This window comes from Callithrix jacchus, chromosome 14 (assembly GCF_049354715.1).
Source record: "Callithrix jacchus isolate 240 chromosome 14, calJac240_pri, whole genome shotgun sequence".
NCBI lineage: Eukaryota > Metazoa > Chordata > Mammalia > Primates > Cebidae > Callithrix > Callithrix jacchus.
Genome location: NC_133515.1, coordinates 95,258,705 through 95,286,579, shown reverse-complemented (window position 1 = coordinate 95,286,579; position 27,875 = coordinate 95,258,705). Strand labels below are relative to the sequence as shown.

The 27,875-nt window shown below is 35.7% G+C and overlaps 1 protein-coding gene across 6 annotated transcripts in view; it reads right to left on the bottom strand.

Annotated features, from left to right (window-relative positions):
* Positions 1-27,875, bottom strand: part of WDR35 (WD repeat domain 35) — a 72,959-nt gene that overhangs the window by 18,809 nt on the left and 26,275 nt on the right. For 2 of the 6 annotated variants that reach the window (XM_035273137.3, XM_035273138.3), the window contains 9 exons: positions 25,799-25,924; positions 22,727-22,912; positions 18,977-19,009; positions 17,245-17,305; positions 11,060-11,204; positions 8,527-8,596; positions 5,486-5,539; positions 3,823-3,932; positions 3,151-3,361 (listed from right to left, as the gene is read on the bottom strand). In XM_035273137.3, coding sequence (XP_035129028.3) covers positions 3,151-3,361; positions 3,823-3,932; positions 5,486-5,539; positions 8,527-8,596; positions 11,060-11,204; positions 17,245-17,305; positions 18,977-19,009; positions 22,727-22,912; positions 25,799-25,924 — 996 coding nt within the window. The remainder of the gene's footprint in view (positions 1-3,150; positions 3,362-3,822; positions 3,933-5,485; positions 5,540-8,526; positions 8,597-11,059; positions 11,205-17,244; positions 17,306-18,976; positions 19,010-22,726; positions 22,913-25,798; positions 25,925-27,875) is intronic. The other 4 variants (XM_035273139.3, XM_035273140.3, XM_078348445.1 and 1 more) reach the window with 2 other exon arrangements.

Genomic DNA, 27,875 nt, shown 5'->3' with positions numbered 1-27,875 from the left:
TTGTTTTTCGCTAGACAGTGCAACAAAACAAGATAATCAAAATATAAATTCATAAAAGATTATCTATCGAAAAAGAAATACTACCAAAACGAAAGGGAGAAAGAGGGAGAGAGAGATCAAAAAACTAAGAGTTTAAAAAAAAAAAATCTGATTATTAGTACATAAGTAAATATACACAGTTATGTAATTCATCTTTTTAAAATTCAACTTCTGCTTGGATTAACCAATTTTCTTTAGTTTCCAAAATTCATTAGCTATCCATCTACACACTTCATTTAAATATGAAGTTTCAGACGAGCAAGGTACACTCACCTAAGCAGTATGAAAGATACTTCTTTTTATCAAAAAAGTATCCAAAGCTTTAATAGTCTATACTATACCGAGAAATATTGGCACCTTTATTCAGCACACAAGTCAGAAGGCCTCATAACATGTACAATATAATGAGTATCCTGAAGTACCCTTAATTTGTCCTACAATTTTAGCATATTGTGACATACTGACGTTTGCATATACCTAACTAAGTGAATTTAGGGATTATATCACCTAATTTTAGCTAACCCTCACAAATTGGACAAGTGGCTTCAAAAGCTTCTTGTGAAGAACTTGTAGATGGAAAGAAATATTGATAATGCAAGCACAAACAAACAAGGAAAGGCAGAACTGACACCTCTCTGACCCCAGCACCAAACCTTGTGTCAGTCACATTACAGCGTGAAAACAATGACAATCCTATCAAGTCTGACCAAAAGTCAGCTAAAAGGTCAAAATCATCAAGTAGAATATTTGAAACATGAGACTTTCATCCACTAAGTTAACAAAACCTTGCTCTAAAATGTGCATTGTGCTGATATACTAACTAATGGTAGTATGAACCATAGCAATTAGCATGACATATAAAAATAAAGTTATGTCATCTGATAAAATTTATTTTTCTCATTCTTTTAAAATTTCTATTTTGGGACATGATTCATAATATATTAATATGGCTGGTCATGTAAATAATTTATAAATAAATATTTATTATAAGAGCATATATTCAAAAATTTGAAGCCCCTTGTTTGAAAAATAAGCCAATACACAAAAATGAGAGTCTGGTTGATGAAATTATGAAATATGAAAGAAACATGAATATGAAATTGCAATGCCAATGAGAAGGAAGAACCAAGAAAAAGAACAAAAAAGTGCAATCAGTACCTTCAGAGGGTCAATGGAGATGAAAGTGATCAAGCAGGAAATATCAGCATTAAATATTCATCTCCTAATTCTCGAAGGAAATGTGCTTTATCGGTTAATTAAAACTTTGCATACAGATGGCATCTTTTTCTCTCAAATAATGAGATTTACAACTTAAATAAAGGTATGAATCTAGGCTTCTTAACAACACTCAAATAGAGAAAAATATATTCTGTTATTAGCTGTCAAACACTAACTTATCTCCTAAATAATAATACAGAGTACTATGTCCTGAAGGAACATACTATTAACTACAGCTCAGAAGATCCAGTAAAACAGACAGATGTTCTCTGTTTTGAAGAGATCATGTTCTTACATGGTCAATAAGCAGCTAGAAGAGCAAATGAGCAGAGTAGCTAAACCAGCTGTGACCACACCGAGCCAGTGTCCTCATGAATGAACAGAACAGAACAGCATCATTTATAAAGAAATCCAGACAGTAGCTCTGAATCTAACAGAAATTGAACTACATGCCAAACCAGAAAACAAATTCAAATTAAAAAATAGTCTGTTTTTTAAAAGGCTGTTCTATTAAAACTACTTAAGAAACTCTTTTCACCAGGCAAAGATTTCACTTGGTACCAGACTGATCGTGTGTGCTAAATTCACATTATGAGCAGCCAGATATAACAAACATTCTCACTTCTCCAGGCATAAGATTTGTGAGTTAGAATGAGTGGGGCTAAGCATAGAAAAAGACTCTAACATTCAAAAAGTATTCTACCCCCATCCTCAAGGTTATCCTGTGGTTACCTGTCAAATTCTCACAATTGTTTTGTGGCAAAAATTAAATTTCCCTTGGACCCTTGAAAGAAGCCCATGCTTACAGGTCAAATGCAGCAGCCCTGAATCTGAATGCCTTTCCTTTGAACCATTTCTCAGGGTCAAAGAATCACAAAGATCCTAAGACTTGTAAAAGCTTTAACAGAGCCTTTGAGAGCACTTGGGCATTTGCCAATCCAAAATTCCTGAGTAGGGCTCAAATGGGGAAATGTAAAAATAACTTAGATATTAAAGGGGCAAACAGTTTACCATTAAATAAATTACTCCAGAAGCCCTTTGGCTGCTCAGGGGCCCAAGCATGCAATTCCTTCCCAAGAAGGAAGCTATACATGCAAACAAATGGAAATGAATGATACAAAGCATTTATTCACTTATTCCTTATTCTTTACAAGATTAGAGTACAGAAAATTCCAAATTGAAAATGCATTACTAATTCAAAAGTCATTTAAAAGGTTTATCTTCTTAATGATGTTCTGATTAGGTTACCACTCAACTTATTTTGTATTTCCTAAATACAACAGTTGACAGGTGGCTGGAGTAGATTATGTGACAAGAAAATCCAGAGCATACAAAGGGGGCTTCCTCATACCCAAAAGAGAGACTGACCACCGCCTGTACCTGCATATTTGTAAGTATCGCTGGGTTAAGAAAGAACACAGATTTGTGAGTGGTATGGTAAACATAAATAGAAATAAGACAAAGTAAGCAGAGAATAAAGTGAACAAAGAGACAGAAAAGAATGAATGGGTAAGGCAATTTGAAAACTGTATTTTTTTTTAATTTGGTTGTTTTAAGAAATTCCGGTAAATAAGACTACTGATTTTCTTAAGTTTGACAAGGAAAAAAAAGACTAGTGACCATGGTTCCACCTTTTAAAAAGAACAGATAAATAAATGCCTGGGAAGTACCTTTCAGAGAAAGTAGAGAATATTTAAAAGGTAAGTCTTTTCTCATATAAGACCAAATATTTTTTAAATCCACAGAAATGTTTCTATTTATTTTCAGAAATTCATGCAGCCATGTTGGCACTGCTGTTCAACAAACCTCTTAAAAAAAACAAAGGGGAATCATCCAGGTTTTTATATTCGGCTCATTATTTATAGACTGTTAACACTCATTTCTTGTTTTTACCTCAGGATCCAAGTTTCTGAAAACATACATTCTTGTCCTCTCCATCATTGCAAACAAATCAGGATTATCTTTGGCCCACTTCATATCCCAGACATCTTTTCGTTCCAATTTTAACAACTCGCCGACTACTTGCTGTCCTGTACTGTCCGTTACTCGAGCATCCAAGTCAAAGAAAGTTAGAACTCCTGAGCTGTCTATGATAGCAAGACGGCTGCAAATCATGCAGTTGGAGAAAAGGAAAAAAACCGTAGAACTACTATCGGCAATCATGAGAATAATTACCTATAGCCATTCTTCTTCAAAATCAGATTACCAGAAACCTGGAATACAGTAGAAATGGCTTAAATTTTTGTAAATAAATTTGATACAAGATATGGACTACTCTCCATTTTGCTCTCTTCTGAGGAAAATGTACCCAAAGAGATGAAACCAACTAGTATGAAATATAACATAGCCTCAATGCTTTTAACTTTTAAGCTTTAAGAGTAAAAAATTGTACTAGGACTTCCATATGCCCACTTGCCAAATGCAGTATAAAATAAAAGCATACTAAATTTTCAGGCAAGTTCATAATAGACACACCCATCTTTACATTTATTACATATAAGCCCAACAATCCCAACTGATAATTTCTAAGTCTAACATCTACATGAGCAGAGTTTTCAGGCTTACCTAGAGTTGCAGTTCAAGGATAACTGGTAGGCTCGATAATTAAGGGAATATTTTTGAATCAAACCAACATTAGGTAGACTGTATCTCTGAATGGTGCCAGATTCACGACCCTATGGAAATTACTTTTGATTACTTAAGCATATGTTTATCATAATAATATTAAACTACAACTATCTCTTTATATGTCTATACATTTAATACCAGAGCAAATTCTCAATTCTGATAATGAATCATGTTCTTACTAATTAAACCTTTTTCAAACAGCTGAAAGCATTCTAATTTTTTTTCATGTAATGTTCAAAAAAGGAGTCAGAAACCTAGCACTTTGGTAATAAACGAACTCTTACATCACAAGGAAAAAAATCTAAAGTTATTTATATCTGTTGTCCAGGTTAATATTCAGGACACATTAAAAGTTAAAGCATAAAGTACTTGTTGAGTTAAATTACATATGTATATGAAAAATCAACAGAAGGTCATATGAAATAGCTGTAGTCATCTATCTCATACTACTTTTTAGCAAAGAAAAGATGATCTGAATGCAGTGATACCATGAGTATTAATTTAAATATGTTTAAAAATAAAGCAGCATGTAATTTTCTACACAACTCAGGGCAAATCCTGAGGCTGACAGATCAACAGTAAGTACAATGCCATGAGAAAACTGCGGGTTTCAGACCCTTGGCTGCCTCAGGCCATGGCAGTGGGACAGAGTAGAAGGCTCCACACGGCTGATCTTTAAGTCTCCTCTTTTTAATCAGAGAACCACTGCTTTTGCAGCATGAGTCTCATGAGGGCTTATCAGAAAGGAGGAAATACTATAGAAATACTATGCTCTTGACATTCCCCCACCCCATAAAATTAGCTTATGGCTGAGGAATGTAACTAGAACTAGAAAGTGTATTATTAAGGTTTCATTTACATAATTCAAATGCAATAACCTCAGCAGGATTACTGTATTAAAGTAAACATTTATTTCTAAAATTAATATTTTCACATCTCAGAGCTCAAGAAAAGACACTATGCCATTGATTCTATTTGAAAAATTCAACTGAAATTTGCCATAGGCTTCTCTATGTTTTACTGGCTGGCAAACATGCTACCTCATCATTCTAAGTGTTATGAAAGTAGCTGAGCCAAAGCACTTTCTCCAACATAAAACATCAGGCTACACAAAGGAGGAAACTTTCTAAGACCAACTACCACCATGCAATCTGCCCCACATCCATCAGTCTTCCACAGGGCTCATTCCAGCCAGTGTGAGAAACTGTAAGTGTACTCTGTCTTCTCGGCTGGTCATCACTCTGCTGCTTTCATAAATAGCTGTTTTTTGCAAACAGTTAATAATCTGTGAGGAAAGCTTTAAAACTTTCTTATTTCCTTCACTGAATTTATATTCAAGGTATAGTAAAACTTGGGGTGCCCACAAGATGATACTCAAATCCAGAACCCACCCATTGCTTTACTGTAATTTTTTTTTTATTTTTTAGAGACAGGGTCTTGCTATGTTCCCAGTCTAGTCTCCAACTCCTGGCCTCAAGTGATCCTCCTGCTTCAGCCTCTGAGTAACTGTGATTTACAGACATGGGGCACCATACCTGGCTCCCACCATATTTTTATAATTTAAACAATTATTCATAAAATAAGTTTATGCAAAACTTACCACAATCAATATCTTATCTGATGCAGTTATGGCACAAATTGGATCCCTTGTGCCCTAAAATAAATTAATCAGTCATTACTATTCAACAAACATTTATGGAAAATCTGGTACAAAGTAGTATGTAATTCACTAAGCAGTCAATATTTATTAACTTAGCCAACATTTATTTACAGAGCACCTACTTTGTGCCAACCAATGAACTAAGCACTAGAGATACTCAGATGAAATCTTTAGCCTCAGAGATTACTCAAAAGTCTACTGGAGAAGACAGTAAACTAAACACCTCATTTCAGGACAGTATGATAAAAGAAGAGGTAGAAACAGAGGTTATGGGAGCACTTACACCAAGATAGGAAAAAAACCTGAGCTCAGGCCTATAAGAGAAACAGACAGCAGAAGGTCTAGCACATATTAAATTGAGGAAATGTAAGAAGGCATGGCACTGCAACAACCTGGACAATTCTCTAGGGCATTACACTTAGTGAAAAAAAGGCAATCTCATAGGTGACATACTATATGATTCTATTCATAAAACATTCTCAAAGTGACAACACTACAGACGGAGAACACATTAGTGGTTGCCAGGGGGCAAGGATGGGGCTGGAGAGTGGGTGAGAAAATTAAGAATGAGATAAGATCCCTTATGGTGATAAAATTAGATAAACTTACACACACATCTATTAGCACATGTAAAAACTGCTGAAAACTGAATTAGCTCACAGTCTAGTTACAGTACTGCACCAATGTCATTTTCCTGGTTTTGATACTCTACTACACTTACGTAAGATGTCACCACTGAAGAAAGCTGAGTGAAGGGACTCTTTTTGCAATTTTCTATTAGCCTACAACCATTTCAAGATAAAATGTTTTTTAACAAACTTTTTTTAAGCCAGCATGATACATTCAGGAAATTTCAAGTTGTTTGCCACAGCTGGTATCTGAGGAATGTGCTGGAGAGGAGAAGAGGGCCAGGGAGGCGGAGTGGTTATGGCTATTTATACTTGATTCTGAAAAATATGGCAACTTACAGAAAGTTTATAATTGGTGAGGGAAGGAACTATATGTAATATGACCAGATTTATATTTTAGAAAGGTTCCAGTGGCCAGAAGTATGATAAATAGATTGCCATAGTGGGGATGGGGAAAAATGAAAGTAGAGAGACTATTCTGTACTGTTCAATATGGTAGTCAGTAGCTTCACATCACCATTTAAATGTAAACTTCAATTAATGAAAGTGAAATACAATTTAAAAGTCATTTCTTCAGTTGAACTAGCCACATTTTAAGTACTCAGTAGTCACATATGGCTAGAGTCTACCACACTGGATAACAAAGATATACAGTATTTCCATTATCACATGAAGTTCTATTGGGCAGTGCTGGATGAAAACTATTAAAGTGATCTAGGCAGAAACTAGTAACTGACACAGGGATGGAAAGAGGAAAGCCAGTTTGAGAGAAATTTAGGAGACAGAATCAAGAGGACTTGGTGATTTATCAGACATGGGAAGCAAAAGAAAATGAGTTCTCATGATTCTTGTATAGGTGGTGAAGCCAACCACTGATAAACAGAATATATGGGAGGGAAGCTGAATTCAGCCTCAGACAGATTAAACTTGGGGTGCTTTTGAGCTGCTCAATGTCTTGCTATCCAGATTGCAAGAAATATTCATTCAGAAATCAAAAAAACTCAACATTGAAACTATACATATTAAAGTCAATGGCATATGGTTAAAGGGTTGGATTTCAATAAGAACACAAAGAAGAGTGTATTAATAGGTTTTTTAAAAAAGTAGATAATTTAGGGTTAGACATTAGGGAATACCACAAAAAGAGATGCATAGATGAACCCTTGACAAAGAAGACTGAGACGGAAAAGTCAGCTAGAGATAAAGCCAGGAGTGTGGTTTCATGAAAGCCAAGAAGAAAAAGGTGGTCATTAAAAATTTTAAATGTAATGTGTAGATCAGATAATATAAAGACAGAAAAAGACCTATCGGACTTGGCAATTCAAAGTCCTCTGGAAACCAGAATGCAATGAAATGCAGATGGAATGAGCAGTAGGAGAAAGATGAATACAGAACAGTCTTTCAAAATACTCAGCTATGAAAGGACAAAGAGAGAGGACAGTAGTTGAAAGAAGATATGTGGCTGACAATGGAAACTTCTGTCGTTTTTAAGATGGCATCTAATTTAATTTAGATATAGGTATAGGGAAAAAGCTGGTTGATGGTGAATCAATTTCCTAAAAGTTCCCTAATAAAAGAAACTGTTTCTTATTCACCAGTAGATTCCCAGAATCTATTCCAATGTCTCACACATAATAGAAATTCAAAAAACACTTATTGAAAAAAATGGATGGATATGTAGATGACTAGACGAACTCTGGCATGTTCCAGTAGCTACATCACTAGATCTGCTGTCAAAAAAATTAAGCTTGCACCTTTGCTTTGTTATTTAATTATTTTATGATCCTAAGTAAATCAGTGAACTTCTCTACCAGTTTTCTAAACTATAAGAGAGAAGATGACATGCTGCTTGACTTACAGTTTTGAGCATCAGATAAAAAATCAGACAAAAGTTTTATAAACAATAGGCACTGCTTTAAATACTGAGAAAATCATGTCCAAAATTACTGCAATATAAAATTATATTCGTTTGTAAACAAAAGCACATTTTCATAAAGGAACAATTAACTATATTATCTTCAAAATATGTGCACTCGCTAATACTCCAGGGGTGACAGACCAATCAGATGGGAAGGTGTGAGGAGGAAAGGAGGGGTTATGTTTTCTAATATTTTTAGATATTATGCTTTCCTAAGTAGTCTATTAACTACTTATCACCACCTACCACCTTTATTTTAGTTTAAGAGTTTTTAAGATATAGGAAAAGGTTTTCAGAAGAGAATTTTTTTAAAGAATTGCTAAAATAATATCCTATTCACTGGAAACAAATTATTTTTCAGGTTTCAAAACAAAATTACAGCCTTTTCAAATCTATAGATGTTAACATTTTCTGAAAAAATTAAAATCACCTACTTGAATGGCCTTACTGTAATCAAGCACACCATCCATTGATCCAGAAGGGGTATCGTCAACATGATAAATTCTACAAAGATCAGAATTTCAAGGAAAATTTCAGTATAGTTTATACTATTTCATAATTGGATGACATCAACTAATACTGTTATTTAATATAAAATTCTGATTATTTTAGAGTTCTCAACACAGTTAAATCTTAATGAAGATAAAAACTATCTACTAGGTATTTACTAGTTACATGAATGATATGTTCCTGAAAGCTGAACCAAAAACATATCTGAACATCGAATCATATGTTCCCGATGAATTTCTTTAAGCCCAGAGAGATATTTTACCTTACTCTCCATCTAAACATCAGTGAAGAGCAACATCTAATTCACTAACTTTCTCTGTTGTTTCTCTGTAATTTCTCTTCTATCGTGTGTTTAATAAAAGTAAAACAAGTGGATTTAGGAGGTTTTAATTAATGGAACTTCTGCTCTAAAGTAAAGAAGTCTTTCCTGCCCTTTCCTGTATTGGGAAGAGGTATCACTTTTGGACATCCACTATCTCTCTAGTACCTGTCCCTGTATTACTTTTTTTTTTTTTTTTTGAGATGGAGTTTCACTCTTGTTACCCAGGCTGGAGTGCAATGGCACAATCTCGGCTCACCACAACCTCCGCCTCCCAGGTTCAGGCAATTCTCCTGCCTCAGCCTCCTGAGTAGCTGGGATTACAGGCACGTGCCACCATGCCTGGCTAATTTTTTGTATTTTTAGTAGAGACGGGGTTTCACCATGTTGACCAGAATGGTCTCGATCTCTTGACCTCGTGATTTACCTGCCTTGGCCTCCCAAAGTGCACTATTTTTTAAATAAATTTAAGAATTACAAAAGTACAGTTCTGTTACATGGATATATTGAGCAGTAGTGACATCTGCACTTTTAGTGCAACCATGACCCAAGTGTACGCATTAATTTCTCGTTTCTTACTCCCCACTTCCTTCCCACCCTTCTGAGTCTCCAGTGTCTATTATTTCACACTGTATGTTTATGTGTATACATTAGTTAGCTTTCACTGGTAACCTCTGGCAAACAGCCCATGTGTCTGTTTCTTCTTTGCAAAACAAGAATAAAGAGCACTGATTAGATTTATGAAAGTGTCTGGTACATAAGAAGTACCCAATAAATGTTAGCTGTTATCACCGTCATCAACTGTACTTTAGAGATAAGGAAACCGAGTTCTAGGGGGGAACCTGCCCAAAGTTATTCAAACTAGTACACATATTCCAGATAGAAAGATAAGGAAATGCTGCCTTCTTGATTTAAACAACAGTCAGAATCTCTTAAGCAGCTACAAGAAGACACTCTGGAGAGGCTAAACTTTTTGCCCCAACTTTGTCCTAAGGTCTACCTTCTCCCACAAGATTGCAGGCCTCTGCTTATTATTGCTGCCATGGTAAGTTCTACTAGCATGAGAACTACCACATGCTGTCCTCAAAGAGGCCAAAGACTCTTTACATTTGGTCTTCCAGCACCACTGAGAACACAAGATATAACATTTTTCCTGCCTCCACATGAATTCACATGTTTTTTCCTGGCTCTACATGAATTCACATGCCCAAAATACTTTTACTGGGGATCCATGTCCTATCTTAGTATATGAGTGAATCTTAAAGGGCAGGCAAGGGGAGTCTGCATTAAGATCTCAAGGGTGTGAGGGAGGATGATGACTTGAAAAAGTAACCTAGTATTTCTGTCATGACTCTACCACTCACTTCTGCCAACACAGGCCATGTCCCCATTAAGAATCCTTAGGTTAAAACATTCAACAAAATGCTTTACTTACAGGCTTAGAGTAACAACAGAAGAACAGCAAACATGGGGTATCAGTAATGGAGACAATATAACTTAGCATAACTTTGAGACTTACTGGGAGGAATCCTCTATTCTGGCTCCTAACCTCTCTATATGGCAGAGCCCTTTTTACCCCACTTACTAGAGGTAAAGTTATTTCCAACTCCAGACTCCTTGGAATCCAGGGCAAGAAGAAGCAGCTGAGTCCTCAGTCCACCCCACCTAAAGATTTCTTCCATATGTGTGTCTAAAGGCCTGCCTTTCTTCTAGTCACTGATATTAGAATCACACCGACCCTGTTGGGAAGACTTACACCACTAAGGTATAGGAATAAAGTCTTAGATCCTTGGCTCTCAGGTGAATAATCATATTTTAGTATAGCATATTAACCCTAATCTAGTGGGAAGGGTGAGTGAGGACAGCCACTTCCTAATAAAAACACAGCCTCGCAATCTTTATCTCTAAGGGATTTTTAAATTACACCATACTACCTCTCTTTAATTTTAATAAATTTAAACAGATATTTAAAAATAAATTAATTGAAAAAAGATAATTTTAAAGATAAATTAATTGAAAAAAGCCTTTCTACTAATCAAGACACTTTACAGTTACCAAGCACGACAATTTACGATTACTATATCTGACTTAAATGTGATATGGTTGAGTTACTAAAAAGTATGTATCAAAGGACATACCTTTCTCTTCCTTCTTTTCGAGACCGTGTGATCTGATTAATTTCCACTGCCGTGAGCTTCTTTGCCACATGATATTGCCAAGTATAAAATGCTTCTTTCGAGGCTGCTATCACATGGGTTTTGGTCATTGCAACAAATAGTGGTACTGTTAAAAATAGCATTAAGATAATTTGCAGTTACACAGAATCACAGAATGTTTGTGCTGCAAAGGACTTTAGTAATCACTGAATTCAACCCTCATTTTATAGACAATATACCCCCATGTAGTCTCGAAATACCCACATTTCAAATAACTCTCTGAAATCACGAAAGAATCAAAAGCTTGTAAAATCACACAAAAATACTAACTGAAAATGGATCAAAGACTCAAATTCAAGGGCTAAAACCATAAACACTTGAAAGAAAACTTGGGAGTACATCTTTGTGACCTTAGGTCAGGCAATAATTGGCTTATTAGATATGACACCAAAAACACAAATGACAAAAGAAAAATTAGGTAAGTTGGACTTCATCAAAATTAAAAACATTTGTGATTCAAAGGACACTATCAAGAAAGTAAAAAAACAACCCATAGAACAGGATAAAATATTTACAAATCATGTATCGGAAAAAAAATTGTATCTAGAAAATATAAAGAACTCTTACAACTCAATAATAATGACTAATAGCCCAATTTAAAAATGAGCAATGGATATGAATAGACATTTCTACAATGAAGATACACAAATGGCAAATAAGCACATGAAAAAGATGGTCAATATCTTTAGTCATCAGGGAAGTGCAAATCAAAACCACAATGAGATGCCACCTTACCCCCACTAGGATGGCTAGAATCAAACAGTCAGACAATAACAAGTGTTGACAAGGATTTGGAGAAATCTGGGAATATAATATGGTGTGTCCACTTTGGAAAACATTTCAGCAACTCCTCAAAATGTTAAATATAGAGTTACCATATGCCTCAGCAATTCCACTCCTAGGTATATACCCAAGAGAAATAAAAACATGTCCACACAAAAACTCCAATGCTGATGTTAATAACAACATTATTTATCATAATCAAAAGTAGAAAGAACCCAAACATACATTAATTGAAAAATGGAAAAACAAAATCCCACTTCTTCTCCTTCCCATGTTCACTACCAATTATTACTTAGTTCAGGCTTTTATCCTTTCTTCTCATCTCACATCTTACATTTCTACTCTAATTTAGAAACGAAAAATCTCCCAAGTCTCTTCTTAAATAATATGTTCTTCTAAACAAATACTTTTTATTATTTCTAATATGCATTGAAAATATATTCTCCTAAACAAATAATTATTTTTATCTGTCCCATTTCTTAGAGAACATTTAATTGAGCTCCTACTGTATACTGTATAGCCTTTTATGAAGTAGAGAGTCTCATCGAATCCATCTTATGGATAAATAAACAGAGGTTTAAAAAAGTAAAACAACTTGCCCAAGGTCAAAAAACTAAGAATAAACAACATAAAATTAAACATTCATACAAAATACATAAAAGCAAAAAACTCCTTCATAAGCAGGTTATACTACTGTTTTCTAAATTCATGAACAATCAAAACAGTGTACAACTTAATTTTTCTATTATAAATACTAGCAATGTAATCATTAATATGGCCAGAATAAAGAAATAACGTTATTAGGAGATACCATTTATAGAGTTCTTGCCAGAGTGCAGACAGAGGAAATTTGAAGCAATAAGAGACTTAGAAACTAACGAAGAATTAGAAACTAGTCTGATGGTATGATGTTCATTGAGTGTGCTAACAACTCAGGGATTCAAATTCAATCATGTTTATATGCTAAATAACTCAGTCCAACTGAGCAATTTTTGTTTTTACTTTTTTCACTGTAACCATCAAGATTTTTTCATTCAAAATGTGTACTATTATCAACCTCCGGAGGGAGCTCAAAGCCTTTCTTGGAAGGAACACTTCGCAGCAAGCCAGGCATGGAGAATGACAGCAAAGCCTCCAGGGTGCACTCCTGCCAGCTCAGGCTTCGCTCTTCTTTCCCTAACCTGGTCTTCACTAAATCTTAAGATAAATGTTAAATGTTTAGTAAATTCCACCACAGATACTCTAATGCTGGTAACTATTACACCCTTAATGTGATTTGAAGCAAGTCTGCAAACCTTAACTGCTTTTTTATTATTATGCTTTAAGTTCTGGGGTACCTGTGCAGAACATGCAGGTTTGTTACATAGGTAGACTTTAACTGCTTTCTAATAAAATATTATCTTTTCCTAAGTATATAAAATATTCTTCCAACCAATGTTTATCTACAATTATAAATTACACTCATGTTCCTTTCTTTTTGATAGATCCCAAATACTCACAAGACTTTATCATTAGCCTGATTGCTTCAGAATTATAATGTTAGGGGTTCAAGGTAAGAGTCAGACTTCTTGGATTCAAATAACAGGCACCTGCTAATTCCGTGGCCTTGAATAAATTATTTGTTCTCTGTGAACCTCAGTTTACTTACTGTAAGTTGAGGACACTAACACTGCCAACCCTACAGAGCTATTTGAAAGTTTAAGAGCGATAACAAATAGAAAGCATAGCACAGTGCCTGGCACAGAGTAAATGCTTAGTAACAATTTAAAAGACAGTATTTATCAAAATTTTTAAAATATATGACAGTGTTCTAAATATATAACATATATTAACTCACAACTGCCCTATGAGGTAGTCATTATGATCCCAATTTAGCAGATACAGACACTGAGGCATGTGAATTTGCCCATATCACACAGCTAGAAAGTAGTAGAGCTGGACAAATCTGGTAATCTGGCTCCAGAAACTGCTCTTAACTACTAGAGCAGACTGACCCTCTAAGGATTAAGAAGATTAGACATGGTTGCTATTATTTTTACTTTCATCATCTACATAGGTTTTTACAATAAAACCATATATAAATTCTCAGTTCCTACAAAAAAGACAAATACATCTGAAAAATATGTTCTTCTGAATCAGTAAGGTGGTAATTTCAGCAAATTCGTATGGGTAGATAATCCTATCTATATATATTTTGCTGGATCTTTATTAAAATTCATTCCATCCAGACTAAGTTTCTAGGAAAAGCAAAACAAAATTTTAATAGCTAGAATGTTTTAGGAAAAGAACACAGCCAAGATGAAAGCCCTCTATGCCCTTTTCAATTATTCAATATTCAAAAGAAAAAAAATAGAAATAAAAAAACAAAGAAAGGTTATTGGAATTTTTATGTTTTTTGAGTCGGAGTCTCGCTGTGTTACCCTGGCTGGAGTGCAGTGGCACAATCTTGGCTCACTGCAACCTCTGCCTCCTGGGTTCAAGCAATTCTCCTACCTCAGCCTCCCGAGTAGCTGGGATTACAGATGCATGCCACCATGCCCAGCTAATTTTTGTGTTTTTAGTAGAAGTGGGGTTTTGCCATTTTGGCCAGGCTGGTCTCAAACTTCTGACCTCAGGTAATCTATGCACCTCAGCCTTCCAAAGTGCTGAGATTACAGGTATGAGCCACTGTACATGGCTTGGGAAAAAAAATTTTTAAGAATATAATTATGCTTTTATTAACCAAACTTTGTAATGCTAATAGGCAGTCATTACTAGCCAAGCCAGGATGTAAAATAATTTAAAACAATCTTGGAATTCACATATAAATAAAACCTGCTTGTAATATTTCAATGCTAAGGCCTGAAATAAATGCCTACATCTGTAATGTTCACCCACTTTCCCATTCACTTCATTTCACAGCCCTTTCAAGTGCTGGTAAACTGAAATTTCACTGAAATGTTTTCATCAAATTAACTGTCTCTGGAATATATGGAAAGCCAAGTGCACATGTTAGATACCATCATTAGAAAGCTGCTCCCACTAAAATGGCTGCAGCACAGGCAAACTGGGCTACTTTCCATGCCTTCATTCCTCTGCAAATGCCATTTTCTTTCCTTAAAATATCACCTAAAGAAATACTTATCTTTTAAAACTCAGCTCAAATGAAACCTTCTGTAAGTAGAAAGGTGTTCCTGACATCCTTATGCACCAATATCCATTCACCTGGCACCTAGAGCAATACCGAGTACGCAGTAGGGAAGAAATAAATCACTGTTCAGTGGATGAACTAGGTTTCAATTATTTGTTTAGAAATCCCAAGGGAAATGTCATAATTTATTATTCCCAGTGACCAGTACAGTACCTGAAACAGTATATATTCATTGATAGTTTGCTCAATAAATGAATCATGATTTTTTACATGGTAGAAAATAAATAATTTCCATGCATTCAATAAACATTTATTACAGGCCAAGCAGTGTTACGTCATGGGGATACAGAAGTTAATTTGACATAAATCTTTAAGAAGCTCAAAGTCTAGTGGAGAAGACAGATAAGAAAATTAAGCACAGTGCAGGGTAAGAAGTATTTTGGATGGAAGTACACCAAAGGTATTATGAGTACTCAACAAAAGAGCACCAGAAAAGGATACCTAACTCACGTGTAGAGTGCAACAGAGTCCCATAAACTCCACTTCCATAATAATCTATAAAGTTCTTTTTTAAAGTTTCTACAGAAATTGTAAAGAGAAAGAGTAGGTAGCAAAACAAAAATAATAAATTCTAGAACAGTATCACTCATATACATTTTTTTGTTTTAGTCTCCAGTCCTCATAAAAATTTGACACAGAAACTTTAAGAAGGAATTTTACAGGATATGTGTGAAACAAAAATGTTGAGTCTTTGGCTGTGTTCGCTGCAGGCCAATGAAAGAACTGTTTGTTAAAATCTCAGCCAGTGAGACTACAAAAAATATTTTTTTGAGACTCTAAAATACAAATAATCATGCCCTCGAGTATTTGCCATTTTATGAAGAGGAAGGATTTGCATTTAGCTTTGTTTTTAAAAACAGTCTACTTGTGATAAAAATTACTTCGAGATTAACCCTATCACCATTATGATTCTATGTTAACGTCACATATTAAAAGAAAAAGCATATCATCTGAAGACTGACAAAATTTACCTCTTAAAGACTGTTATGCTTCTAATAAACGAGATATTTATGTGATGAGAGTTTATAGTAATTCTAAGCTAAGCTTTTTAACAAGGAACACTAATGTTATGTACATGTGCATATAAACATATACACATATAAAACATATAAACATACCTATGTAGCAATAAATGTAAGACATGAAGTCGAAATGTGTCAATATATTTAAGGGAGTAAGTTACCAAGACCCTAAGCCATAGAGCATAAAGTCTTTGAGGTCATTATTTCTCATATTTGCTTTCATCACCCAAAGAGCTTAGCAAAATGCAAACACTCAAAGGCAACAGACATTAATATTTAATCCCTTAGACTAAATGTCCAATCTGAAAAAAAAGGGACTAGTTCTCAGGTTGTCAGGGTCAGCAAACCATGCAATGGGTTTTTAATTTCTTAGATTTAATAATTTTTGCAATACTATATCCAATATACTACCATACACATTAAAAGAAAATCATTACTTTTAGAAGTTACAGCGAAATGGCAACAAAATACTTGTTAATAATTTTTAATAATCTACTTAGAATAAGATTTGGAATTTTTAATGGGTTACTTTCATAGTTATTGGGCACAGGGAATGGTAAATCTAAAGTAACAAATGTCATTTGAAAACAAAAAGTCAGGAATTTTTTTAACTGTCCTTATTAATACTAATTTCATTAGAAAAATCTGGAAAGGGCAAACTCACTTTTACAAGCAGCTAAAGTGTTTTTATGGAAGAGAGGTATTTACAAGCAGTTTATTAATAATAAAAGTGGTTTAATAGAAAATTCTTACTATAATCCCCAGTTTACTACATACTAATCATTACACTGCATACCTATTCCTACACAATTATATTTCCCATTTAAAGCAAATGATGGTACTATAGCAGTTGTGAAATTACAGTGGATTTTAGATACAGTAACTTTATAACTCATTGCCTTAACCAGGATGCTTTTCGGAGTAAAATGGGGTATTAAGAATTCTACCACGGTAGCAGATAAAAAGTAGTTCTGCATCTGACAAAGAAGGAAGAATCGTCATCCTCCTTTTATAAAACACCATTCTAATTAAAAATACCAATGTTAGGTTTTTAAATTCGTGTTACTAATAAAACCTGATTGGAAAAGAAATAAATAATAATATTTTCTTACCAATATCAACGTATTTGGGATCCAAGGGTGTACCAATAGAATTACAAAGAACTAGCACAAACTGCGAACAAATAAAACAAAAAGTATCAGAACTCCTGATTACAAATAATAAAGGAAATATGCTTAATATATATCATGTTTATCTCTTTTTCAAGTATTGCTAACTAAAAAACAACTGATGAAATTGTTAGGTACAAAAATAGCAGACAAAAAGAAAGTCAATTGACAGCATTAAATGTAAAGAAAGATAAATTAATACTAAACCAAGGTTGGTTTCTCAGTGTAATGGGGAACACTGTGGTTTTTAAGAAGACACAAGAAACACAGTACTCTGGTTTCTTTTCATCATTTATACAAGGGGTCTTCAAGAAGTTTATGGAAAATGTGTATTATGAAAAAATTATGAATGGATTTAAAATTTTTTGCATCAAAATAAATGTGTACTAACTTGTTAAAAGATGTCTAAACAAGATCTAGTTTGAAGCACTAAGAAGGAGATGGTAGCAGTTTGAACAAAAAGCCCTGTCAAAGCGATACTAATTCTGCTAAAATTAAAGCAAGAAAAAACATCAAATTTATGGTGCAGTTTGGGGGAAGAATGGTGAAATCATCAATGCTTTATGAAAAGTTTATGGAGACAATGCCCCAAAGAAATCAGCAGTTTACAAACAGACAACTCACTTTAAGAAGGAACAAGACAAAGGAAAGATGAAACCTGCAAGAGCAAGCCATCCATTTCAATTTGCAAGGAAAAAGTTAACCTCATCTTGTTTCTGCCCTAATTGAAAACGACTAACAATTAAAGGCAGAAACAATAGTTAACACCATACACATCTCAACTGGTTCAACTCAGACAATTCTGACTGAAAATTTTAAGTTAAGCCAACTTTCCACTCAATGGGGGTCAAATCCATTGCACCCAGATCAGCTGCACACAGAAGCAGAGCAGTCAACGGAAATTTCAAACGGGGTAATCAAGAACCTGAGGCATTTCTTCAAAAACCACACAGGAGATGAAACATGGCTTTACCTGTATGATCCTGAATGCAAAGCACAATCAAAGCAATGGTTACCAAGTGGTGGAAGTGGTCCAGTCAAAAAGCAAAAGCAGACTGGCAAGAGCAAATGTCACGGCGACAGTTTTGGGGGATGCTCAAAGCATTTTGTTTGTTGACTTTCTGGAGGGCCAAAGGACAATAACATCCACTTATTATGAGAAGGTCTTGAGAAAGTTAGCCAAAGCTTTAGTAGAAAAATGCCTGGGAAAACTTCGCCAGAGTCTCTCTCCACCATGACAATGCTCCTGCTCATTCCAGTCATCAAACAAAGGCAATTTTGTAAGAGTTTCAACTCTTACATTCATTAGGCATCTACTTTACAGTCCTGATTTGGCTCCAGCTTTCCTTTTGTTTCCTAATCTTAAAAATTCCTTAAAGGGTACCCATTTTTCCTTAGTTAAGAGTGTAAATGCGTTGATATGGTTAAATTCCTAAGGCCCTCGGTTCTTTAGGGATGGACTAAATGTCTGGTATCATTGCTTACAAAAATGTCTTGTTCTTGATGGAGCTTACGTTGAAAAATAAAGTTTCTATTTTTATTTTTATCTCCTAATTCCATTTTTCCATGAACCTTCTGAAGTCCCCTCATCTTTCTAAAGTTTCTGATGAGCTATAACATCAAAAGTCATTTTTTTCCTATGATCAGCTATGTAAGAGCTAATTTCATTTGTTACCGTTGCACCAAAAGTCTCCATCTCGTTCTCCTCCTTTGAAGCAGTATATAAATGACATGAGAAATTCAAAAAAATTCAGTTAATTAAAAAAAGACATGATCCAACCTAATGAAAATGGCTTATATACGAATAATCATCAATGATCAATATTAGGAACATAAGCACAATGCACATTTTACATCACATTGTTCTAAAGTGATCACTTCATTTTTCTTACTGTTTCTGTATCTTGCACTAAGAATACTATTCTACATAGTTATACATGCTAGTAGTTTCAAAAATCAAATAGAACCACAAGGCTTCTTACTAAAAAATAGCAGTTCCCCCTAAGTTCCCATTCCTGCTCCCTTTAACCAATCCTTTTGCTATTACTTCCATAAATCTAAATAACATGCTTATACTGCTACTTGTTTTATTTCAACTTAGTGTATTAGCTATTGTCTCCCTCTACAAATGACAAGTGCTTAGCTTTCTCTCCTTCATTTTGCCCACCCACCCCTACCACACAGGGGCACATTTCCATCCGTTTCTCTTTCTGTTTTTAATACAATTTTGTCAGAACAGAATTTAGGGTTGAGTATGTTTATTATACTTCAATTAAAAGGTTTTTAATTTTAAAAAAAGGATGATTACATCATTTTGACTATATAAATGCTATTCACAATTCAGCCATCAAGTATATCATGATTTATTTTCTTTTCAAGCATATTCTGCTTTCTCTGTAGTTGATAATTGTATTTTTTCTCTCTGCTTAGTCATCTATGGGCTTATTACTAACACAAATCCCCAATTATCCTTGAATTATGTGTATCTTGCTGCAAGGGCTCAAATATATCACGTAGTCTATTAATGTCATCCCCTTGAAGTTCTCTTGGAGTCTTCTGACGTTCTCTCATCTGACTCACTGGACATACCGCGTCACGGTCAGCTGGTACGCTCTTCCCCATTGGTGTCCCACTCTCCTGTTTATTCTGCTTTCTTGGTTTTTTCCTCATTTTGTTAGACTATTTCGTGAAGTTACTTCCTAAAATAGGGAAGCTTGGAAGGGAAATTTTTAGTGACTTACACATGTAATAATGTGTTTTCTTACCCTCTTATTTATATATTTATTTACTGAGACAGAGTCTTGCTCTGTCACCCAGGCTGGAGTGCAGTGGCGCATCTCAGCTCACTGCAACCTCTGCCTCCAGGGTTCAAGTGATTCTCCTGCCTCAGCCTTCCAAGTAGCTGGGATTACAAGCACCCGCCACCACACCTGGCTAATTTTTGTATTTTTAGCAGAGACAGAGTTTTGCAATGTTGGCCAGGCTAGTCTCAAACTCCTGACCTCAGGTGATCTGCACATCTTGGCCTCCCAAAGTGCTGGAATACCCCCATATCTAATTAGTAGTTGACTTAAGCTATGGAATTCTAAATGGAAAACCATTTTCCCTCCAAATTTTGAGGCAATTTTCCAAAGCACTGCTGTTGACAAATAGAATACCACTTATGATCCCTGATGTTATGAAATCTATTTTTCCTCTCTAAAACTTGTAAAACTGTTTTCTCCCCAATGTTCTGAAATTCCACAATGACGTTTCTTGATGTGGAAATATTTTTATTCAATGAGCTAGGCACTTCCAATCCAGACCTTCAAGGAAACTTTTCCTGAATTTTTTTTCATATTTATTCCCCTATATTTTTGCCTGTTCATTCTTTTTAGAAATATTATTGAAATGCTGGCTGGGTGCAGTGGCTCACACCTGTAATCCCAGCATATTGGGAGGCTGGAGGCAGGTGGATCACAAGGTCAAGAGATCGAGACCATCCTGGCCAACATGGTGAAATTCCATCTCTACTAAAAAACACAAAAATTAGCTAGGCGTGGTGGCACGCGCCTGTAGTCCCAGCTACTCGAGAGGCTGAGGCAGAAGAATTGCATGAACCCGGGAGGTGGAGACTGCAGTGAGCCAAGATCACGCCACTGCACTCCAGCCTGGTGCCTGGCGACAGAGCAAGACTCTGTCTTTAAAAAAAAAAAAAAGAAAGATAGAAATGCTAAGCTTCCCTTACTAGTAATTTAATTTTATCTTTTCACCGCTATTTCCATTTCCTTGTCCTGCTTCGCTTTACAGGTGTTTTCCTTCATTTTATCTTCTAATCCTCCAGCCAGTTTTCATTGTGGTCATCATATTTTTCATTTTTAAAAACTTCCTCTTCTATAGTACCCTTTTCTTATTTTTGGATGTAGTATCTCTTAACTCTCTGAAGGCGATATTGATGGTTCTTTCGAAATAATGTTTTTTAGAAGTGTCCTTCCTGCATAGTCTCTCTGCTTCTTCCAAGTTCTTTTCTGCTTGTGTTTAGATGCCTTTCTCAAATGTCTGGCAACCGTGTCTAACTGCTTATATTTAAGAGTCAGACACTGAAAGCTGTTTGGAACAGAGTTGTCTATAAGTGAGCCTCACTGACACTGACTGGCGTCTTTACTGCAAGGTGATGGGCAGGGCTACTTCCTTGGGGGCTCCCAATCTCAGTATCTTTAGAGGGCTTTTCTCTTGAACAGGTGGAATTCTCCTGAGAAGACTTCCAAACTCCCACCTCAAAGCTCAATGCTTGGCTGCCAGTGTTCTGGGAACCAAGTGGGAAAAGAAGACTGGCGTAACGTTGAGTAGTAAACTTTAAACATTAATTGTCCTATTTTCAGCAGAAATCCCCCACTCTCAGCTCTGCTTGATGCTCTTCAGTGCAGCGACTCTTTGATCCTCTCTGGAGAGTAAACCCCAGTCGTAGGTGGCGGAAGGGCAGCTGCCTATGGACTCAGTATAGGGGAGTGGGATCTCCTTCTTCCTAGGCTTTTTAAAAAAAGTTTTCTCTTTTATGCATAATCACTGGTACTTCCAAATTGCTTTTATGTTTGTTTCTTTCTTCCACCAGGTACCCCCAAGTCCTGTGGTTCTTGGGATTCCATGATGTAAACCAGTTGCCTCTGTTTTCTCCCTGAATGGTTTATGATTCAGCTTTCTTAGGTCTGCTAAGGTAATTACCACTAATTCACCTACTCTCTAATCTACGAAATTTTGCTGTCATTTCCTTTCCCTTTCTGGTCTCTATGGGCTTATGACTTCTTAAAAAATGTCTTTACTGTTGTTTTAGCAAGTTTCAGAGTGAATACCACCAAACGTGGCTGTTCAAAGAGTCACCTTTAACAAAAAACTCTATACTTTTCCATGGGTAGTCCTTCTCAGAAATATCTGCATACTTCTGCAAATACTTAAGTTGTCAGTATACTTTTTGAAAAGACATATTTGTATTATTTGTTATACTATATTAATTTTTAAAGCAATTCACTCAAAATAAAATTAGATTTCTCAATGTCAAAAGCTGCCCAAACTGTTTTAAGTGTTCATTCATAATTTCTTCAGCATTTATGCAGAGTAGATATCTGGGTATTCCTTTTTACTTATAAAATTTCAGCCTGAAAAAAAGATTATGATATTGTAAATATATTTCAGAGACAAAAAGCTTCAGTATTGAACCAGTTAATATATACTGCCATGTGATTAGCTGCTTGAAGAAAAAAAAATCAGGGATGCAGCATCAATGGAGTCATGGAGTTTTCTAAAATTGGTCTAGACCGATAGGGCCAACAGACCCACTGTTTTGCTGTACTTGCCAGTGTAGAGGCCATGCTTAAGAAGGTAGATAACTATAACCCGTTTTGCCAAGCAGTTAACCCATCTATATCTTAAAATATCAAGAAACACCTACCTGAGGATGATTTTCATCAGCTTTTGTAGCCAAAATGCAGAAATCGCCACAGGTAGTAATAGAAATGAGACCCTTCACATACTTAACATACTTTTCATTGTTCTTCGTATCCCAGAAGACAACACAGTACTCTGGACGATCAGGTTTGGTATACGCATAAACTACAGTATTTAAGCAATAACCCCACTAGGAGGAAAGGAAGGAAGGAAGGGAAGGAGATAGAAAACCAGAAGAAATATTCAGCATTGGGAAGGAAAATCCTATTTTATTATTTACTCTAGAAATATTGCAGATATATGGTTTATCACTGCTGACAAAATATATTCTTCAGAAATAGAAGACAGGACTCAATCTTCAGCTTAATATCTTTTGCTCAGTAAAATAAAAAATATTTAAAAATAATAAAGATATGTATAAAGCAAAGAATATATTGCAAATATAAATTTAGTTTGTCTAACTTTCCTCATTTTATTATTATTATTATTTTTTTTTTTTAAACAGAGTCTCACTCTGTCACCCAGGCAAGAGTGCAGTGGCACAATCTCAGCTCACTGCAACCTCCGTCTTCCAGGTTCAGTGATTCTTCTGCCCAGCCTCCTGAGTAGCTGAGACGACAGGCACGCACCACCATACCCGCTAATTTTTGTATTTTTGGTAGAGATGGGGTTTCACCACATTGGCCGGGCTGGTCTCAAACTCCTGATCTCATGATCTGCCCGCCTTGGCCTCCTAAAATGCTGGGATTACAAGCATGAGCCACCATGCCTGGCCTAACCGTCCTTATTTTAATTGGTAAGATTTAAGCTTCAATGGTAAAATGTTTTGATAATCAATAATAGCTGCTGAAGAGGGGACAACAGGTGGCATGATCCCTGTCAAAGTTTCAATCTTGGATCCCCAAGTAGGAATTGAAAAACAGTCACTTTGCCTTTTTACCCCCATCCATATTTTTTATATATTTTTTAATCAGAGTAACATAGTTACATCGTATATGGCCAAATAGTCCTATCTGGCTTATATAAAACAAACAAAAACAAAATGCAGAACCCCCTGCCAAACTTCCTCTCTGGAATGGCCGCGCAGAACTCCTCTAACTGCAACTGTTCTGGTATTTATTTCCATATCCCATTACCTATCGATTATGCAACTTACACACTTACAGCTTTCCCCTAACTCACCTAACATGCTTACGTTTAATTCTGAATAAAAAATATTGTGTTGATATTATGATTGTGTTTACCAAACACATAAAAAGCTAAGCCATGTTTAGCTTTTTATACCCTGATTACTTTCTATAATAAATTTTTTACTTTAAAATAGTTTTAGATGTACAGAAAAGTGGCAAAGATAACACAGAGTTCCCATATACCCCTCATCCATTTCCCTTATTGTTAACATTTTACATTACCATGGTACATTTGTCATAACTAGGAAATCAACATCACTATTAACTATATTACTATTACTATTAAGTAAACATCATACTTTATTTAGATTCCATTCACTTTTCCCGAATGTCCTTTTACTATTCCAGAATCCCATTTGGGATACTTAGATTTAGTCATGTCTTCTTAGGCTCCTCTGGGGTATGACAATTTCTCAGTCTCCTTGTTTTTTAATGATCTGGACAGTTTTGAGGAGTACTGGTCAGGCATTTTGTAGATTGTCCCTCGATTTGAGTTTGTCTAATATTTTTCTCATGCTTAGATTGGACTGCAGGTTTTCAGGAAGACCAGCACAGAAGTGAAGTGTACTTTTTTATCATGCCATATCAGGGAGTATATGATATGCACATGACATTCCTGATGATATCAACCTTTATCACTTGTCCAAGGTATGATTGCCAAGTTTCTCCAATATAAAGCTACTTTATTTTTTTCCCCCTCTCCATACCCTACTCTTTGGAAACTAAGTGCAGCCACACTCAAGCCAAGGGAACAAGGGGCTATGTTCCACCTCCTGGAGAAGGCAATACCTAAGCAAACTGGAATAATTCTGTAAGGAAGATTTGCTTCTTCTCTCCCATTTATTTATTTTTCAAATAATCCATTTATATCAGCCACAACTCTTGGGCATTTATAATTTAGGTCACAATAAAATGCTACATCATTTAGTTTATTCTTCAAAGTCCTCCAGCTTTGGCCATTGGGAGGCTATTTCAGCCATGTCCTTTTGACATTCCCCCATCCTTTTGTTACCCGAGAACTTCCTTACTTGCTGGGACTATAAACTATTCCAGGCTTACCTTGTATTTTTCCTGCCCTAGTCCTAGAATCAGTCATTTCTCTAAGGTCCTTTACCTTTAAAAATTAAATGTATAAGATTTTTTATAACAAATAGTTTACCAGATTAATCTTGTATTTCAGAGCTTGTTTTAGATCACATGTTAAATTCAAGATAAAATACTGATTATATATTAATGTTGCTTATTCTCATTTTTTCCTTCTAATCTATTATCTGCCCCTCTAGCCTCCTGTGAGCCTTGGAGCCCAGTTTCCATGAACTCTATCACCTGGGCTACCTTGTCATCTGGCTCCCAGTTGGGTTCAGCCAATAGAAAACACCAGCAAGTGGAGAGGTGAGCTGGAAGATTCATTCCCCAAATCCCCCTCTGCCGGGCCGATTGGCAGGTTCTGGGCTCCTGCAGAGCAGCCCCTCTTGCACAGCCACAGCTCCTATGGGTTCCAGGAGCCTTACTCCCTTGTCTTGCCCCATCAGGCCCAGGGCTGGTGATAGCTTCTCAATGATTCTAATCTTTGGGTGCTGCTTTTTATCATCCCTTGCTGTTCCCTTTAACCCCGCCCATGTCTTTGTAATAAGCCTTTTATCAATCTCCCTTCAATTACTCCTTTGAGTGTACCATCTGTTTCTGGCGAAGACCTTGACTAATGGAGTGATTTTACTAACTATATATAGTATTCTAGAAAAGTTTACTAGTTCTAAGGTCTCCACACAAAAAGGCTTCCTTTCTGCTAGCTTCTAAAATGAGATAGCTTTGAATATACTTTGAGCTATAGCAAAATTATTTAGTAAAAAAACACTGTTTATTTTACAGCTGCTCTTAATACTTACCTTATAATTAGGTCGAATGTTTGCAAAATATATAAAGGAATCAACAGCTAGTGCAATTTTCAATCCACCTCCTTCCCAAGATAGTGCAGATATTTCCTTTCCAGGAACTTTCAAAGTACCCAGTTGCTGAAAAAAATTTATCTTTAACCTAAAGTATAACAATTAACTCAAATACAAATTACCACCAATCACTTCATAGAGATTAAAAGTGGTATAATCATTATTTTGTGAAAAGTTACTACTCACTTTAAAATCACTTTTTTTGAATTTTTATAATAAAAAACATACATGTAAGAAAAATTTACAAACTATATCCAAAGAATTCAATGGTAAATTTCATCAAATCTAAAATGACATAGACTGACATTTTTATTTTTATGTACAACTAAGGAAAGGAAGAAAACACATTGCTAATTAAAATATAGCAACTTTGATTATAAGATGCCTCCTCATTTCAGAGTTGTAAAGCATTGTATTTCTTAGAATCAGTGAGATATTGTATTAGTAAATTCAATCATAACGTCTGGTCTTTCTCTTTCGTCTCCTCACAACCAACTAGTCACCAAGTCCTATTGCTTTTACCCCTTTCCACTCTCTACAGTTACCTTTTTAATGGATCGAACTGTGGTAATAATTTCCAGACTTCAATTCTTAGCTTTCATCTATTTCCTGATTCTCACCCTCTGCCCTCCCAATTCAGTCTCTGTCACAATTATCTTTCTGGAACACAGATCTGATCATAACCCACCCTGCTCTTTTAAAAGTTTAATAATTTTTAAAAATCAGTAACTCCCCACCATCACATTCTTTAGCATGGCATACAATGCCTTTTCCCATCTAGTCCAAAACCATATTATGTGGCTTAATACCCCACTATTTAGCCGTAACTGCTGTGTGCCGGCTCATGAAGGAACTACTGTACCGCCACAGCTTCAGCCTATACATTATCCCTTCTGCCTGAATCCTTTCTTCACAGCTCCCCTAACCTTACTGGCCCTTGTCCTTCTGGCGCACTCCTGTTCATCCATCAAGATACAGCTCAAATCCTGCTTCCTCAATGAGTCCTGCCTTCTTCCTCTGCTCCATGGTTCCAGAAAATAGAGAATGAGCTCCTTAATTGTACTAGCTGCATCATATTCACATTTATTTGCCTTTCCATTAATAGATTATTTGATAAACTGATATTCAATAAGTGTCTTCAATAAATATATATTCAAATTAATTGTTTCATATACTAAGATAGTACTTTTTATGACTGAATTAACAAGGGAATAAATGAAAGCAAATACTTTTTTAATGTGGCTATAAAACAAACAAACATTTTTAATCTATGCCTTTTATTTGACAGAATAGTATAATCTCAAAAATCTCAATGAACTTGGCTGGTACCCCTTGTTCTGAAGTAGATATCCTCTTGGGTCAAGTTTAATGTTATTATAGTTTGAATGTCTGTCCCCTACAGAACTCATGTTGAAATGTAATTGCCATTTCGACAATATTAAGAGATGGGACCTTTATGCAGTGATCAGGGTATGAGGACACTCATGACTGGGACTACTGCCATTATAAGAAGGGGAATTTAGTCCCCTCTTGTCTCTCTATTGCACTCTCTTTGCCCTTCTTCCCTCCACCACGCAGTGATGCACAGGAAAGCCCTCACCAGATGTCAGCAGCTCAATACTGGACTTCTCGTCCTCCACAACTGTGAGCCAATAAGTTTCTGTTCATTATAAACTAAGTGGTCTGTGGTATTCTGTTATAGCAGCACATAACAGAGTAAGACAAATGTACTGAGCAACATTTTGCCAAGAAAACCAATGGAAGAAAAAAAAAAACCAGAGTTTTAACCCAGGAGGGTGTGACCTATCTGTCTTGCTACATGTATAAAATTCAAGGGGAACCAGCAAGCTCTCTACAGTACTCTTGGGATCAACTCATCCATAGGAGGAGAATACAGCTATCTTTAACTACAAACCAGCCAGGTTGTGGCAGCAGCAAGGAAAGCAAACCAACTTTGAGTAAGCCTTCACTACATGCCAGGCACTGCGCAGGCATCTCCTCATTGTGATCTCCTGTA